At 53.3% G+C, this 18,583-nt stretch overlaps 1 protein-coding gene across 1 annotated transcript in view; it reads right to left on the bottom strand.

The window, feature by feature from the left end:
* Nucleotides 1-18,583, bottom strand: part of Ryr1 (ryanodine receptor 1) — a 124,587-nt gene that overhangs the window by 39,684 nt on the left and 66,320 nt on the right. The window contains 16 exon segments of the mRNA XM_035449535.1: nucleotides 141-240; nucleotides 1,411-1,482; nucleotides 1,616-1,667; nucleotides 4,670-4,776; nucleotides 5,344-5,440; nucleotides 5,591-5,703; nucleotides 6,921-7,058; nucleotides 7,399-7,458; nucleotides 8,831-9,001; nucleotides 10,226-10,240; nucleotides 10,833-10,925; nucleotides 11,078-11,165; nucleotides 12,801-13,041; nucleotides 13,190-13,522; nucleotides 14,734-14,864; nucleotides 15,349-15,430. Of these exon segments, the coding sequence (XP_035305426.1) occupies nucleotides 141-240; nucleotides 1,411-1,482; nucleotides 1,616-1,667; nucleotides 4,670-4,776; nucleotides 5,344-5,440; nucleotides 5,591-5,703; nucleotides 6,921-7,058; nucleotides 7,399-7,458; nucleotides 8,831-9,001; nucleotides 10,226-10,240; nucleotides 10,833-10,925; nucleotides 11,078-11,165; nucleotides 12,801-13,041; nucleotides 13,190-13,522; nucleotides 14,734-14,864; nucleotides 15,349-15,430 (1,893 nt within the window).

Here is an 18,583-nt window from a genome sequence, read left to right as displayed (position 1 = left end):
ATTTGCAAGAGCTGGGGTGTCTGTGCAGGCTGGAGGCAAGCAGAGGTGTCAGGGAGCCCGCGGGGCCGGCAGGGGTTGGGTGCATGCTCACAGGGGAAAAGGGACGATGCCTAGGGTTGGGGTGGGGGCTCAGACGGCACCTTTGCAGGCACTGATCATCTGCAATACCATCTCTGCGGCACCCCGGTTGTGCAGCCGTGACTGTTGGTACAGGAGCCTCTGCTTCTCCATCTCCTTCTCCTGGGGTTGGGTGGGGGCAGGTTTCAGTGCTCAGCAGCCTAGCCTGGGTCCCCAGGGCCTCAGCCTTCTCCCTGTGTGTCTCCCCAGCTCCAGCTACCCCTGCCACTCTCCAATTGTGAGATCTCTCCATCCCCAAGGGGCTCACATCCTGTTTGTGTCCTGTATGGACCTCAGGCAGGTTTGTCTGTGCGTGGAATCTCCCCATGCTCCGGCACGTCACTTTCTATGGGAAGCCTGGCGTTCCCTCTTCTGTGGAAGTGTCAGAGCTCTTGCTTTTGTCACCAAGAGGAATCACAAGAGCATCCGTGGTCCCATCATTGTCTCAGACATCTTAGTGTTCATCACAGCCTCCTACATCTTGCTTCAGATCCAATTACAGATTCGGTTTTGACAAAGGTCTTAGAGTGTAGCCCTGTACTGGCTTGGAACTTCTGGCCAGCCTCTCGCCTCAGCCTTCCAAGTGCTGATATTACAGCCATGAATCGCTATGCCTAATTTATGGATTTTGTTTTCATGTATATTTTAAAAAGTTATTTATTTTCTCTGTGTGTGTGCGCACACGTGAGTGTATGTGTAATGTGTGCAGTACCCATAAAAACCAGAAGAGGGCAAAAGATTCCCTGGAGCTGGAATTACAGCAGGTTGTGAGCCACCATGTGGGTGATAGGAACGGAACTCAGGACCTCTGGAAGAGCAGCCAGTGCTCTTAACCACCAAGCCATCTCTCCATCCTTAAATATCTTGCCCCTCCTTTTTTAAAGCCCAAGGTATATCACAGGCAGGCCTCGAACTTATGCTTCCTCTGACTCATCCTCCTGAATGCTGGGATTACAGGTGTTGGACACCACAGCTGGCTGCTGATTGTACTTTTATCCTGCTTAGCCACTTCCTTCTCTGAGCTCACTCTCTGATACTCTCCCAGCAGGCTGGGCCGGACACTGTCTGGGCTGCTGTACCCACTCCCCAGTTAGCCGCATCCTGGCTCCACGCTCTACCCAAGCCTCACTACAGCACAGTGAATACCTTGCATTGCTAATGTTTGGGTCCTGTGTCTTTCACCCCTGAGGACTAACTTTACCGTGTGCCAGGTGTAGTTCCCTGGTCACATGACGGGTGACCGGAAGTCAAGGGAGTCCCCAACCCTTCCTCCAGGGTCACCCATCCACCTACCTCGAAGGACACTTCGGATGCCTCCTCTTCACCTTCTTCGCCATTTTCCCCGCCCTCCTCCAGGTGGCAGCTCTGGGGAGCAGCATGGGTTGATGGTGAGAGTGAGCAAAGGGGTGCCCTGCCCCCACTAGCCCCTTCAGTGCAGGGGGGGCGGGGCTGCAGCAGGGGAGAAGGGAACACTCCAGAGAGCAGAGGCTGGACTTACCTTTGCCATGATGTCCGCATACGCCATGTACAGGTAATCCTCATCCAGTTTGCTGAGGAAGGAAGCAGGGAGACAGGGAGACAGATTCAGTGGGACACTTGCCAACTTTTCCCCTTTCTTTTCCTTTTCCTTTTTTTTTTTTTTTTTTTTTTTTGAGACAGAGTTTCTCTGTGTAGCCCTGGCTGTCCTGGAACTCACTCTGTAGACCAGGCTGGCCTCGAACCCAGGGATCTGCCTGCCTCTGATTCCTCCTTTCCTTTTTTTAATTGAGATAAGGTCTCACATAGCCCAGGCTGGCCTCAAACTCAGTATGTAGTTGAAATGACCCTGAACTTCTCGCCGTGGTGCCCGCACCTTCTGAGTCCTGGGATCCCAGGTGTGACCACTGTGCCTGGTTTTTATGGTGCTGGAGTCTACCAACCGAGCTACACCCCCCCCCCAAGCACCTTCAACTCTTATCTCATCGTTCTGAGTGCTGGGATTACATGTAGGTGGCACTATGCTCAGCTTGGGGCCACCCATTTTATATCTATAATTTTAGAAAGCTGGCAGGTATTAATCTCCATGTATTAACTGACTTATCTTACAGGGACCCCATCACGTAGGTAAATCACCAGCCCCATTTTACAGATATGAAAACTGAGTCACAGACACTCTTGACTGGTTGAGGCTGCACAGCACACACTGGGGTTCAGTCTACATAGACCAACTCTGGAGTCATGCGTCTCCCTCAGATGGGAAACAAGACATGCTTCCCCGTGTCCCTTGCAGTGACGATAGGTGGCTGTCTGAATCTCGACCCATGAGCCATGTGTATGAGCTTACCAGGGAGAGAAAAGGTCAAAGGTCTTGCTGGGGGTGGGGCGGAGGAAGGCTCTCCCTTCCTCCTGTGTGGCATGGGGTCAGAATGTGACTAGTAGCCTCTGCCACACACTCCCACTGCCATGACTTGCCAGCCACGATGGACTGAAATCTACGGAAACTATAAACCAAAATGACTTTTGGAAACAAGATTCAGATGCATTCAAAGCTTGCGATCAGGAGGTCGACACAAGCCAATCATGAGATGCACCGTGAGACTATGTCTCAAAAAGAACAAAATCAAGCCGGGAGGTGGTGGCACACACCTTTAATCCCAGCACTCAGGAGGCAGAGGCAGGTGGATCTCTGTGAGTTCAAGGCCAGCCTGGTCTACCCAGAGAGATCCAGATAGAGCTACACAGTGAGACCTTGTCTCAAAAGGGCGGCCAGTAGAACAGGAGAATAGAAAATACTTCATGCTTTTCGGGTCATAAAAGTCTCAGTTGCATCCTCAGTGCTGCCTTGTGTGAGAGCAGGCATGACGTGTATAAATGAATAGGTGTGGTTATGTTCCTGTAAAATGTTCTTCAACAAACAAGAGCAAACAGAATACATCTTCCCTTAACTATCTCTGTCAAGTATGGTGTAAGAGACTAAAACAGACCAGAAGACTCCAGCTAAGACTGACCAGCATAGAAATTATAAAGGGTGTGGGTCCCTGTCTGCCACCCTGCTCAGCCCCTCAGTCAAGACACTCTAGATCTTGACCTCATGTTAGGTGAGAAAAATAAATTCCTGTGGGTCTTCATTTCCTCATCCACAAACAAAAGGAAATGGTAAGAGTAGTCAAAAGAGTAAGTGAGCCAGTGCACATGCCCAGTGACTAGTACTGTGTCAAACATAACGAGCACTTTATAGATATTGCTCTATTGCTCTATTATTAATTTTAAGTGTGTGTGTGTGTGTGTGTGTGTGTGTGTGTGTGTGTGTGTGTGTGTGTGTGTGTGTCTTCAAAACAGGGTTTCTCTGTGTAGCTTTGTCTATCCTGGACTTTGCTCTAAGCTGGTCTCAAACTCACAGAGATCCACTTGCCTCTGCCTTCCGAGTGCTGGGATTAGAGGTGTGCACCGCCACACCCAGCCTAATTTTAAAATGTATTTTAAAATGAATTTTAATGTGTGTGAGCTTTGTGTGAATGGGCATCACGTGCATGCAGTGCCTACAGAGGCCAGAAGAGGGAGCCAGATCTCCCCAAACAGATGGTGGCCAGCAGATGTTCCTACTCAACTGGGGTACTACTGTGCAAAGCAGCAAGAGCCCTTAGCTGCTGAGCCGTCCTTGCAGCCCCCGCTGGAAGCATCCTCACCGTCATTAATTACCAAGATTGTCATTAACCCATATGAAAGTCTTCAAGTGAGTTAGGAAAAATTTTCATATATATTGATTTCCCCCACAGCAGCCTGCTCTTTGTCAGAAAAAGGAAATGTCTTTATTTCTGTTGTTTTGTTTTATTCCGGCCCTGGAGGTTGAACCCAGGCCCTTGTGCATGCCAACCGAGCATGCCACTGCTGAGCTACAGCCCCAGCCCAGATGCTATGTATGCAGGATATGTTCTTCTAACAAACCCCCGGGGTACCTTCTGTGAGCCCCTCAGACCTCAGACCGTGCAGCAGCGCACAGTAGCTGTGTACTGTATTCGATGTGGTGCTAAGAGGTCCCAAGATTGGGGGCCGGTAAGATGGTTCAGAGGGTAAAAGAGCTTGCTGCTAAGTGGCGTCTTGCCTTGCCAGGGAACTTGCAGTCGTGGCCACACCCTTTGGGCGTGATTTCAGGCGCAGACATGGCCCATTATAAGATACGGAGGGGATGGCTCAAGCTCTCTTGGGTTTTGGAGAGCTTCGGAAGGACAGACTGCATCCCCTGGAGCAGGAAGACCGTGGCGGTTATTTACTCTTCTCTGTGTGAGTGCTTCCCTAATAAACACCTATTTATCATTTAGCTTGGTGGACTCATTTAAACCCCCGCCTTCAGCCATGGAAGGCTGAGTTTGATTGCTCGGACCCACACGCGGTGGAAGGAAAGAACAGACTCCTTCAAGTTGCCCTCTGATCTCCTTATGAGCACTCAGCACACATATGTACATACGTGCACACAATGAATACGTCCATCTAATTTTTAAAATTGGAGGTCAGCATTTTTTCTTTCTTTCTTTCTTTCTTTTTTTTTTTTTTTTGGTCTGGGCGCTGCCCTCACCTCTTTTCAGTCAGGGCAGTGCGGCTGAAGTGCAGGACCAGCTGGTGTAGGGGGTCTGGCTTCTTCTCTTCCACTTCCTCCTCCTCTTCCTCCTGCTCCCCAGCTTTCTGGAGGGATGGGGTGAGGGCTGAAGGATGGCATTTTTTTGGGGGTCCCCTTCAGTCTCCTCTCGTAGCCTTACTGGATAAGAATTTTCTCTATTTTCTCAAATCAAGCATACGGGGTCCCATTTCTTTCTTTTTTACTTTTTATGATTTATTTATTTATTATGTATAAAGTGTTCTGCTTGCCTGTGTCCCTGCAGACCAGAGAGAGCAACAGCTCTCATTACAAGTGGTTGTGAGTCACCATGTGGTTGCTGGGAATTGAACTCAGGTCCTCTGGAAGAGCAGTCAGTGCTCTTAACCTCCAGCCCCCCCCATTTCTTTTTTTATGTCTGTAAAAAAATTATGTGCATTGGTGTTTTGCCTGCATGTATGTCTGTGTGAGGGTGCCAGATCCCCTGGAACTGGAGTTACAAACTGGTGTGAGCCACCATGTAGGCGCTGGGAATTGAACCTGGGTCCTCTGGAAGAGCAGCCAGTGCTCTTAACTACTGAGCCACCTCTCCAGCTCCCAGGGTTCTCCTAGCCCCAGCCAGCCCTGCCCCACATCCCAGGGGGTCCCCAGCTCACTGATAGGTCATCTATCATGCGGTCCTCGAAACTGTGGTCTTCAGTCAGGATCCAGGAGGCCTTGTAGCTCTCCAAGAACATGTTACATGCTCGGTGCCTGCAAGGGCAAAGGTCTCCAGGACACCGAGTCTCCCCCACTCCCCGCGCATCTGCCGCCCTCAATCCCAAGACTCAACCCTATTGGTGGTGCTCCACCCTCCCGACTCCCCTCCTCCTTCCCTGCTCCCCTCCTCCCTGGAGGCCTTACGTGGGCAGGTTGTACAGGGGCGTCATGCGGAAGCAGGCTACCACTGCCCTCCGGCGCTGCTTGGACAAGAGCTTATGCCACACCGCCTTCTTGGACTTGTAAGGGTGCTCCGTCTGGAGAGTGGGGCAGTGTGTCATGTCCTCAGGTCATGGCGCTGGCCCGAGTCCCGCCCAGCCCTGAGTGGAGGAACTCGTGGGCTCCTCCTCCAACAGAACCAAGGCATCTTCACGAGCCCCCACCCTAGCCCCAGCGCTTCGTCACACTTGTCCCCTGGGTGCAGTAGGCATTTTCCCCAGATCTACACACCGCTCCTTAGAGTCCCGCCCATCACCAGCAGGCCCCGCCCACAGGCTTGAGACCAGGTCCCGCCCACAGACTCAAGACCAGGTCCCGCCCACAGACTCAGGACCAGGTCCCGCCCACAGGCTCAAGACCAGGTTCCACCCACAGGCTCAGGACCAGGCCCCTCCCACAGGCTCAGGACCAGGCCCCTCCCACAGGCTCAAGACCAGGTTCCACCCACAGACTCAAGACCAGGCCCCGCCCACAGACTCAAGCTCAGGCCCCGCCCACAGACTCAAGCTCAGGACCAGGCCCCGCCCACAGGCTCAGGACCAGGCCCCGCCCACAGACTCAAGACCAGGTTCCACCCACAGACTCAAGACCAGGTCCCGCCCACAGACTCAAGACCAGGTCCCGCCCACAGGCTCAAGACCAGGTTCCACCCACAGACTCAAGACCAGGTTCCACCCACAGACTCAGGACCAGGTTCCACCCACAGACTCAAGACCAGGTCCCGCCCACAGACTCAAGACCAGGTCCGGCACACAGACTCAAGACCAGGTTCCACCCACAGACTCAAGACCAGGTTCTGCCCACAGACTCAAGACCAGGCCCCGCACACAGGCTCAGGACCAGGCCCCGCCCACAGGCTCAGGACCAGGTTCCACCCACAGGCTCAGGACCAGGTTCCACCCACAGGCTCAGGACCAGGTTCCACCCACAGACTCAAGACCAGGCCCCGCCCACAGGCTCAAGACCAGGCCCCGCCCACAGGCTCAAGACCAGGCCCCGCCCACAGGCTCAAGACCAGGCCCCGCCCACAGACTCAAGACCAGGCCCCGCCCACAGACTCAAGACCAGGCCCCGCCCACAGGCTCAAGACCAGGCCCCGCCCACAGGACTCAAGACCAGGCCCCGCCCACAGACTCAAGACCAGGCCCCGCCCACAGACTCAAGACCAGGCCCCGCCCACAGGCTCAGGACCAGGCCCCGCCCACAGACCCAAGACCAGGACCCGCCCACAGGCTCAAGACCAGGCCCCGCCCACCTGGTCCAGGTGATAGAGCACAGCGGACACTTCCTGGACTCTGCGCACAATTTTCTCGGGGTCATCAGCGTCTTCCTCGCGGCCTGGGACACCGCGGTACAGTGCCATTTGCCAGCGGAGAGACGGGGAGCCTTCGACCTGAGGGGAACGGAAGGCCTGCGTGAAGGCTCCTCCCCGGCTGCCCGCCCGCCGCCTTTCTCCTGGCACGCTTAGGTGCGGCCCGAGAACCAAGGTCCTTCTTCAGGGTTGGCAAGATGGACCAGGGCCCTTGCTGCTAAGCCCGAAGATCTGAGTTCAATCCCTGGGACCCACGTGGTAGAAGGAGAGAACCGATTCCCGCAAGTTGTCCTCTGACTTCTACATGCTTGCCAACACACACACTAAATACACAAATGTAATTTAATAATAATAATAATAATAATAAAAGGTCCCTCCTTCCATGCCTGGTGCTTCACACACCTCCCCACGAAGGACGTACCTTTCCCTGAAGGTTGAGGTTGTTTTGAAGGAATTCACGCACCTCCTCATCTGTGTCTTTCTGGGAAGACAAGGTCCACTGGGTCACTGTGGAGGCCTTACCCTCCTCCATGACCCACAGCCCTCCCCCTTCTAGGTCTGACCCCAGGACCTGATGGGTATGACCTAGGAAAACGGAGAAGAACATAACTGCGGGCCTAGGGCTGATGTCTAGGGAGAGCCACGGGCTCACCATGAAGGGACAGAAGGGATTAGTGAGCCTGGAGTGTGTGTGTGAGAGAGAGAGGGGACACCATCAAAAACCAAGCAGCCCAAAGAGGGGCTTTTCAGGGCTGAGTAGGATGGGGAGTTTTGGAGGACCAGGGGAGGTGACAGGGTGCTATGAGGGTAACCGGCGAAGTCACCAGAGGTTATAGGAAGCTGGGAAGGTCAATTAATTGTCTGGCTACACGGGGCCAAAAGAAGAGTTAGCTGGGTGACTCGAGGCTCAAAGTGAGGGTCATGGGGGCTCTGGAGGGCTCCACAGTGTCCTGAGGACACTGCATCTCCTAGGAGGTGAAGGCTGAGGAGTGGCCTCCAGAGTCCCAGGAAAGGGGTTGCTGCAATGCAACAGGAGAATTCAAGTGCCCTCAGGAGCCTAGTGGGTACGAAGCTGTCTGGTGCTTAGAGGGGTCTTGGCAGAATCCTGGAGGGCTTCTTAGTGGTCCTGAGGCTGAAAGGAGCTATCATCTTGCCATTCTATGTATGGGTGAGAAGTGGGCCCTATGGTGTTTTTTGTTTTGTTTTTTTTTGTTTGTTTGTTTGTTTTGTTTTTTGAGGGGGATTAAGATGTTCTAGAGGCTGGATTAGTTGATCCTTAGGACCCTTTGGGACCTCAGAGGTTGGAATGATGGTCCTGGGGAAGGGGGCATTAGGATTCTGGGAGGCAGTGCTTTGAGCCACAAATGTTGACTGGGTGTCAGCAGAGGTCTGAAAAGAAAAGGAGGTTAGCAGAGGGTCTCCCAGGATCCCAGACATTCAGTCATGAGGGTGTATGGAGAATTATAAGGAGTTCAGTGAGTCTTGGGAGATTTGGGTGGGGGGCATCTTGATGGAGAGTTCAGAGACTCCAGGTGTCTTGGAGGGCATCATGAGGGTGTTTATAACATGGTTGTGGGGGACAGGCCAGTGGGTCCTGACAGCTTAGTGGAGTCCTATGGGTCTCTGGTTGCATTTGAGCACTAAAATATGCCCTAATCCTTAGGTTTCTTGGGTGGAGGTCCTCAGCAGCCTGGGGCAAGGCTCAGAGCATCTTAGAGGGTTCAGGAAGTGTTGGGGTCCTGCGTGGCTTTAGGGAATCCTACAGTAGGATTCTGAGAAGTTCCCTTGGATCCTAGGGGGTTCACTGGGGTCCCAGGGGCAGGGTGGGGTACTGGGCGGGGCTGGGCAAGCACCAGGGCATAGCGGGCCTTGGCCAACACAATGAGGTCCTGGTCAGTGGGAGCACACATGTTCAGTCCGATGGGCAACATTTTCTTGAGTGTGGCCACAATTAAAGATGTCTGCACCGAGTACCGGTCACCCCGGCGCTTCTTCTTGGTGCGCTCCTGGTCCGAGCCACCTGACTGTAGAGACACCAGACTCAGTGCTTGCCCAAGTCCCCACCCCACCACCTCAGCCCCAACCTACAGCCATTTTACACAACCCAGCCCCTCGCCTGTATAGCAAGCAACCCTCTCTAACATCAGAGTACCCGTCTATTTCCACCCTGACCTTACTCACCTTGTGCCACAGCCCTGACCACAACCGCCCCACCCCATCCAGAACCTGCGTTCCCCACCTATAACTAGAGCCCTGTTTGCCACCCTGATTTTTTCAAGCTCCAGTGATCTCCAAGAAGATTCTGGACTCCCATGTCTATCATGCTCCACACCACACTTCACACCCCCAAACCAAGTTTCCAAGAACAAAACAAAGATGTCGGTCCACAAAGAGCCCCAAGAGACGAGATAAGTTGGAAGAGAGGGGGAGACACTGAAAGACTGGGGTAGACAAGGGCATGATGGGACAGCCGATGCAAGAGAGATCTGTTAAGATCTGGAAGCCAAAACACGGAACACAGAGTCCCACAGCCATGTTCGGGAGTCTTGGGTGCAGACCTCTTCCAGGCCAAGGCTACTCTTCAGTCATGCCGACAAGAAGTCCCGGTGGCAAGCTGCGGCCACAGCCCCATCCATGGCAATGCCGAGCATGGCCCGAGTGCAAGATATGCTCCCCCCCCCCCAGTCCTCACATGCAGCATTTCTGAATCTTTAAAGAGCCCTGGGCCTGGGGACCATCGGCTGGATGCTATCAGAGGCTCATAAAGATGGCGTTTGGCAAGAGTCACACAGCTCACAACCATCACTGGGCTCTCCCCATATCCATTGGATTCCAGAGCCCAAAACATTCACCTGTGCACAGCCAGGGCTGCCCCCAACCATGCAGCCACTCCATCCCCTGGAAATCAGCCCACAATGCATTTTTTTTTTTTTTTGGTAACAAAACCAAAAAAAAAAAAAAAAAAAAGAAAAAAAGAAAAACAGAAAAAGAAAGAAAGAAAGAAAAGAAAACCCACCAAAACCCCGAAGAGAAATAATTCAATTCAACAACTGGTCAAAACTGGTCAAAGCTGGAGAGTGGGGGAAGGAGTGGGTGGTGGGGGAGGAAGACAACAACGAGGATAGAGGGTGGGGGCCAGGAGCTAAGGACAAAGGGTGGGGACAGGGGCGGGTTTGAGAGGGTGGGGCTTTGGGTGGGAACAGGTATTGGCCAAAAGCCATGCAGAAGGTTCCAGATGTGGCGCTGACCTGTACGTCTCCCGCCTGCTACAACAGGTTGCAGACAGAGACAAGAAGGGTTACCCCGGCCGGACAGAGAGCCCCAGACCCAACTCCAAGCTAGCAGGACCCTGGATCCTCTGCCCCCCACCCACCCCCAGGACCCATCCTTTAGTTGAGCATTTCCAGACCTTGACCTGGCGGGGGGGCTGTTCTTTATGACCCCAAAGAGGACAGTCGTGAACAGAGAGAAAAGAAAGGGAGGGTGTGGGGTAATGGGGAGAGAACGGAGAAATGGGAGACGGGGGGGGGGGGGATGGAAGGTAATGGGGGGAGGGAGGGAGGGAAATGAGGAAGTAGAGAGGAGGGCGATGGGGGGGGAGGAGGGAAGGGGGGAAAAGTGACTATAGGGAGGTGGGGGAAGAGGAGGGAGGAAGGAAATCCGGAAGATGGGGAGATGGAGGAAGATGGAGTTGGGGGAGGAGGAGGAGGAGGAGGAGGAGGAGGGAAGAAGAAGTGTGCCCTGAGAGCTAAAGGAGATATGACTGAAACAGGAGATGACTGAAACAGGAGGGGCCAAGGAAGCAGTCCTGGGAGTGCTCCCATCCCCTCATCCCCAGTTCTGCTAAGTACTCGCCTTGGCCATTTTGCTCTTATTGTCGGCAGTCAGAAAGGACATGTTGTTGATCTCGTTCTGGACCACAAAGTTCTGTTCCTCGCGCTTAAAGTTCTGGTGGAGGAAGCATTGTGGAGCTCAGACCCCGAGACCGAGACCGGGAAAAAGCGCCCACAGGTATCAGCTCCCAGGGGGCTGATGGGGAGGAGGGTGGCAGGGCAGGGGCTTGCGGCGCGGGTGGGGTCTCCTCATGGATGGGCACTCACGTGTGACTTGGACCAGTAGATGAAGATTTCACCGACCATCCTGAACAGCTCCTCAGCGTTGGGATTGGGCTCTGTCAGCCAATGTGCCCTGGGGTCCAGGAAGGGATGGGTGAGGTGTACAGAGATCCCCAAGGGAGAGGCCCACCCAGAGAGACTCAGGGGAGTTCATGGGAACCAAGAGACATTCAGCAGAGGGGTGGAGTATTTTAAGGGAATCTGGTCAGTTCTGTGAAAAACTAAAAATTCAGACTTTTTTTTTTTTTTTTTTTTTTTTTTTTTTTTTTTTTTGACAGGATCTCAATTTGTAGCCCTGGCTGGCCTGGAGCTCACTATGTAGACCAGGCCAGGAGCTTACCTCAAAGTCAAAGAGATCTGCCTCCTGAATAGTGGGGTTCTTTTAATTCCACAACCATGTCCTGCTAGACTTTTTTTTTTTTTTTTTATTCAGACCAGGAGGACTTGGAACTCAGAGCTTCAGCTATCCAGTTTGGAATCTTCTATTTAATTTTTTAGCCACTATGAACTGTAGATAACTGATGCCGTGGACAGGAGGATAAATGCGTCTTTTGTAGCATATTGCTCTTTTTGTTTTGGTTTTTCGAGACAGGGTTTCTCTGAGTAGCCTTGGCTGTCCTGGAACACACTCTGTAGAGCATGCTGGTCTTGAACTCACAGAGATCTGCTCGCCTCTGCAAGCCAAGTGCTGGGATTAAAGGCGTGCACCACTGGCGATGGGTCACAGTTCACGTGCAGTCAAAATCTGGAGTGGAGCTTATACAGCGTGCACACCACTGCTTCCTTCCCATTTCTGCCCCCTGGCAGACATAGCTAATCAATCATGCAGCCCAAGGCAACCTTGCAATCTTTTTCAATCTGGGTGGGAATTTGGAGTTCATGCTCCCTAACTAGTGCTTTTGGTTTTAGGAAGATATCAGTTAGCAACTGACACCTTCGTAAATCTTTTTCTTGAAGACCTATGTTCCTGGGGGATTATTAGGCTGAGCAGATGCCACCAACACTCCTTTCTTCTCTCCAGGAAGGAAAGCCTGACCATTGGGCTTCACTACATTAAGCCAGGCACTTAATTCTGCACACAGGTAGACGCAGTGCCGGCATGCGTGTGCGTGCGTGCGCGTGTGCGTGTGCGTGTGCGTGTGAGTGTGCGTGTGCGTGTGCGTGTGCGTGTGTGTGTGTGTGTGTGTGTGTGTGTGTGTGTAATAAGTCTCCCTGTAGTGGATGGTATAACCCTCATGGGGTAAAGGAACAGAGGGGACAAACCAGGAAGGCTGAATGTGTGTGTGTGTGTGTGTGTGTGTGTGTGTGTGTGTGTGTGTGTGTGTGTGCGTGTGTGCGTGTAGACACTTGCCACCGTGCACAGGGAAGTCACGGGACGACCTCAGGTGCTGGCCCTTGCTACCTTGTTTGAGACACAGGCTCTCTGTTGTCCACCTCAGCGGGCTTCAGGCTAGGAGGCTACAGGTTTCCAGACACTGGCCAACCGTCTCCACCTCCCATCTCACCACAGGAGGACAGTGATTCCGGATGTGTGGAGCTGTGTCCACCTCACATGGGTCTGGGGGTTCAAACTCAGGACCTACCACTTTAGCCACTCAGCTAGCTCCCCAGCTCTAAGGGAGGAAGGAAGGGCTGGACAGGGCTGGGGTGGGGTTGGAAGAGTCCATGGCGGGTGAGGAAGTCGGAGTCAGGCCAGGGCCTTGCTGACCTGTTGTTGTCCACGTAGCGGATGAGCAGCGGGTAGAGGGCGTACAGGTCACGGCAGAGCACGGAGAACTCATCCCGCACCAGGAGCTCGCCCTCCTCAGCCTCGGCCTTGGCCTCCAGGCGCAGCTGCTCCTCCTCGGCCACCACCTTCCCTGCACGCTTCCGCAGTCGCCCAATGGTAGGAATGAAGTGAGAACGCAGGAGCTCGGGCCTGGCACGGCTCACAATGGGCTGGGCAAACACTGCAGGAGGCCGGGCAGCGGGGGGTCGCTCGCACCTGACCTCTGACCTCCAACACAGCCCCAACCGATAGATACTCTCTCAGGGCCTCCTATTTATTCTAGGGCCCCCACCTCACTGCCCCCCTGGGGAGAGCCACGGCAGACCCACCGGCCAGCCGCTTCATCCACGAGGCCTCATCGATGCCTAGGTTGTTGACGATGATCCGAAGGATGTTCCCCAGCAGGGAATTGAGGTGATCGGAGGTGACGGCTGTGCAGGGCGGTGGAGCCCCTGCAGGCAGGGCTGGTGGGGGCGCCTCAGGCCCTCGCTCCCACCAGCGGGGCAGGTAGCTGCACAGCATAGGCAACGTAATCTCGATGACGTGTGGCATCTCCGTGTAGCGGGCCCCGGACTCGGCCAGCCCCCCGATTTCTGCCATGAGCCGCTCTAGCACCGGGATGTCAGGACACATCTCCTCCACACTGTTGGGGAGCCCCAGGACTGGGGTACAGGGATAGGTCAGGGTGTGCCAACTGTCACTCCCAGCTGACACCCTGTACCTAGAAGGGTCTCCGCGACCCCGTCCCTCCTGTCTCACCCACCAACCCAGGTTCCTTTCACAAGCCTCCCACTGAGACCAGTGGCCCCCCAAAGTACTTTACACCCCAAACCTGATCCACCCCTAAAGTCACAGTTGTATGCAATATTTGACCCCAATCCTAAAATATACTTCTGACATGGAACTTGTCTCACTATGTAGACCAGGCTGGCCTTGAACTCACTTTGTAGACCAGGCTGGCCTTAAACTCACAGAGGGCCACCTGCCTCTGCCTCCTGAGTGCTGGGACTAAGGGCGTGTACCTATGCCTGGAATGACATGGAACTTCCTCACTGAACTTCCGCAGCAAGGATCCCAGTTTTTAAAAACCCAGACAGGGTCTCAGGCACGGCTTGAACCCTAAGAACCTCTCACCCCTAAGATCACCAAACGCTACCTCTGTTATGTGGCAATCTGCAAAGAGCATGTTCCAACCCTGACGCCCCTCCCCTTTTGAGGTAAGAGACAGTGAAGTGGCCCAAGCTGGCCTGTAGCTCGGCATCTCCCCACCTCAGCCTCCAGAGATGATGGCTGTGCCGTCACAGCCAGCTGCGTGTGCTGGCTTCACGTCTCAGAGTGCTACACTCCAGTTTTGTCCCTTGACACTCACACTGTTCCCCTCCATGGGCTGGGGAGGAATGGGGGAAACTGAGTTTGGGGAGGAATGGGGGAAACTGAGTTTCATGTAGCTCAGGCTAGACTAGATTTTACTAAGGAGTGAAGATGACCTTGAACTTCTGACCTTCCTGCCCCTTCCTCTCTAGATGCTGGGGATGCAAGCTCATGCCAGCACACCTGGCTGGGCTTGGGGAGCACAGCACGACTAAAGGACAAGTCTCCTGCTTGGATATTTTCTGAGACCCACACCTGGCTCTAACCCCGGGTCTGTGAAGACAGAACTCACAGCCCTGAGTTCCTCTGGACCCCTAATTCTCCCCCACGGAGTGGCTTCGGGTGGCCCCTTAAAGCATGGCCAGGACTCCTCAAGCTCTGGCCCTGCAACACTTCTATCCCGGAGAATCCTCAGACCCTCACAACACAGATTTAGGGACAACCCTAGCCGGAGGGCGGCTCTCACGTGACCCTGAAAGCTGCCCCTGCCCACACAACTCACTGGCCCGCTCTCGAGGAGACTTGGTGGTGTAGACGGAGCAGGCGTTGTATTCGTTCAGCTGAGGCTCCAGAAATGCCACTGGCATGGCTGCAGCCAGGCGGGCTAGGCATTCCCCGAGGGCTGGCCGCAGCCTGGAAGAAGGGCTGCAGTTAGCTTCCAAGCGCCCCTCGGCTGAGTCTCCAGTACCAGCCCCACTCAGCCCAGAAGCTCCCCTCGGGGCCTCTCCGGAGCCTCTCCCTCTTGGGCGCACCCTTCGCTGCGTGCCTTGCAAAGACTTGTACGCAAACTGAAATGCTCCCCTCTAGTGATCCCCGTTTCTGCAAGTCTCCTGCAAGGTCAAGCTGGTTCCCCAGGGAGACGCCACTCAAGCATCCTTAGTCAGCGAAGGTCCGGTTCCCACTCTCTCCCGGACCCTGTTTCTACTCCTGGCCTTTCTACTGCGCGCCCTCTTGTGGCTTCTGGAGTGAACTTCGGCTACCGTAGCACAGTGGCCGGTCCACGATTTTAGTATCTCCAGTTTTGCACCCCCACCCCACTTCACATGTTCCCTCCCTCCCTCCCCCCACAGCCTCAAAATGCCCGTCTAAGCCCCACAGTGTGTCCCAACTTTCTTACTTTTCCACGTAGGGGTTCCTGGTGGTGCCCAGAGAGTAAATGCTGCACAGCGTTCGGTAGCAAGAAACTTGCACGTCGTCCACTGGGGAGAGGGGAAGGAGAGTGAGGGTCCGGGTTGTGCCCACCCACGCCAGCCCGCTCCTTACCACCTTCTCTTGTCACCACACGGCTGGTGGGTAAGAGATGAAGCCGTAGAGCCCCCTGCCATTTTTGCTTTGCAATTCGGGCAAGGCCCATTTCTCTTTTGGCCTCAGCTTCCTATCTGTAAAGTGGGATCGTTATAGTACCTGCCACACGGGACAGTTCAAGGATCAAATGAGTTCCCTTTTTTAAAATTATTTTTGGTGTTGGGGATGGAACTTGAGCCTCACGTAGGCTAGGCAAGTGCTCTACTAGTGGACTACACCCGATCCTCAAATGCATTAATTCTCAAAAAGCAGTTAGAAAAGAGGAACCAGGAACAACACACACACACACACACACACACACACACACACACACACACACACACAGGAGTGTGTGATTTCGGGTGTGATTCCACCTCCCAGAGGGCCGATGTAAGAACCTCACTGACTGTACAAACGCCGTGAGGCAAATACAATGGAAGTGACGTCACAGCATGTATATTCCTTCGATATGTGTGTGTGTTTGTGTGATACAAGTATGTGTCCTGGTGTGTGTATGCATGTGGAGGCCAGAGGTCAAAGCAGCCAACTGCTCAATTTCTTTCACATATATATATATATATATATATATATATATAATATATATATATAATCTCACTATATATGATCTCACTATGTAGCTAGTGGTGAGCTATTTAGCTAGATTGGAGCTCACTATATAGCCCTGGCTGACCTGGAACTTTCTATGTATATCAGGCTGGCCTTGAACTCACAGAGATTCACCTGCCTCTGCCTCGAAAGTGTTGAGATTAAAGGCCCAGCTCACCATGTTTTTTGAGGCAAGGTCTCTCACATTTTCTGCTAGTGTAGCCGACCAGTGAGCCTCAGGGATACCCTTGTCTGTCTCCCCAGCACGGAGATTGGAGGTGCATGCCACTGCATATGGTTTTTGTCAGGACAGAAAGGATCCAAGCCCAGGTCCTTGGGCTTAAATGGTACTTTTCCAATTGGTTCTTGTCCCCAACCTCTGGGATTATGAATTTTTAAAACTTAAGGACAGCTGGGTGTGGTGAGGCATGCCTGTCATCTTAGCACTTGGGAGGTGGAGGCAGGAGCATCAAGAGTTGAAGGCCTGGGCTGGGCATGGTGATGCACACCTTTAATCCCAGCACTCAGGAGGCAGAGGCAGGTGGATCTCTGTGAGTTTGAGGCCAGCCTGGTCTACAGAGCGAGTTCCAGGACAGCCAGGGCTGTTACACAGAGAGACCCTGTCTTGAGAAACTGAAACAAAACCTAAAATAGTACAACAAAACAAGGGCCAGCAGGATAGCTCAGTGAGCAAGTGTACCTTCCATCAGGTCTGACAACCTGAGTTTAATTCCAGAACCCACATGGTGGAGGGAGGGCACCAACTCCTTCAGACTGTTCCGTGACCCCCCCCCACATGCACTGTATTGGCATGCTTACACCATACATATTACACAAAATAACAAATGTTTAAAAAACCACCCCAAGCTAGAACTGCCTCTAATGCTCTACACTCTCTACAGACCCACACTTTTTTTTTTTTTCTTTCCCGAAGCAACGGGGCCTGCTACAATTTGGTTGTGAAGTGTTTCCCACAATGGCTCACAAGTGTCAGGCTCAAGGCAGTGATGTTCAGATATGGAACTTTTGAGATCTGATTGGATCATAAGGGCTCTGACCTCACCAATGTGTCATGCCATTGGTGGATTCATAACTGGATGGAGCCTGTGGAAGGCAGGGCCACATTGAAGGAAGTAGATCCTGGGGGACAGGTCATTTGGAGGGTATGTCTTTCCCCTGCCTCTTTATCTCAATGTCACGGATTCCTGGTTCCCATGAGGCCAGCAGCTTGCAACCCAAAGTACTGAAGCCAAGTGACCAATTACTGAAATCTCTGAGAGTGTGAGCCAAATAGATCCGTCCTCCATCTGAATTGTTTCTTTCGGATAGTCCATCACAGTGAGAAATTCTGACTAACGGGGCCACTTCTAGACTGCTCCTTATAGGAGCTGAAGCAACTCCTCAGTACTTTCCACCTCTCCCCCTGTCTGGGATATTACACCATGAGGGAAAGACAACGCTTTGGAGAAGGCAAAGCAATGAGACAGAGGGAACTTCACCTTCTGCTCTTAGGACTTTATGTTCTACCTTGGGAACTGCTACATTCATGAGAACGAAACGTCTAGCTAGTTTGATGTACAGTGATCAAGGGTCATTAGGTCTCTGGTGCAGGAAGCTGAATCTACTTTGGGTGAATGTGTGGTCTGGGGATGGAACCAAGTGCTGTGTGCATGCTAGGCAAGTGATCTATGGCTGAGTTACTCTCCCAGCCCCTCACTGGGGAATTCTAGGCAGGAGCTCTACCACTGAGCCACACCCCCAGCCCCTCACTGGGGGATTCTAGGCAGGGGCTCTATCGCTGAGCCACACCCCCAGCCCCTCACTGGGGGATTCTAGGCAGGGGCTCTACCACTGAGTCACACCCCCAGCCCCTCACTGGGGGATTCTAGGCAGGGGCTCTACCACTGAGCCACCCCCAGCCCCTCACTGGGGGATTCTAGGCAGGGGCTCTACCACTGAGCCACACCCCCAGCCCCTCACTGGGGGATTCTAGGCAGGGGCTCTACCACTGAGCCACGCCCCCAGCCCCTCACTGGGGGATTCTAGGCAGGGGCTCTACCACAGAGCCATGCTTTTAGCTTTTCTTTTTGAATTCTAGGAAAGTTATCACCGAGACTTGCTCCCAGCTCTTTACTGCTCAGTACAGCCCAGTAATCTACCACTGAGTTGCATATCCTCAGTCCTTGTTTTTCTTCTGCTTTAGCCCAGGCTGGCCTATAACTCACTATATATAGCCCAGACTGGCCTCAAACTTGCAGTAGTCCCCCTGCCTCAGCTTCTTGAGTGCTGAGGTGATTTACAGGTGTGCACCACCACTGTGGTTTTCTAATTCATATCTTAGTTAATACCTTCTGTTCCCTACATTTGACTGACTGTGTGCTTTGGTCTACAGCAAGAAAGCCTATGTTCCAACACCTGATGACTGCACCACACACCTCAGGATGGACAGTGTTGGTCAAGCT

Source organism: Cricetulus griseus, chromosome 9 (genome assembly GCF_003668045.3).
Source record: "Cricetulus griseus strain 17A/GY chromosome 9, alternate assembly CriGri-PICRH-1.0, whole genome shotgun sequence".
Taxonomy (NCBI): Eukaryota; Metazoa; Chordata; class Mammalia; order Rodentia; family Cricetidae; genus Cricetulus; species Cricetulus griseus.
Note: the sequence above shows the minus strand (reverse complement) of the source record. Positions and strands in the feature narration are given on the sequence as shown.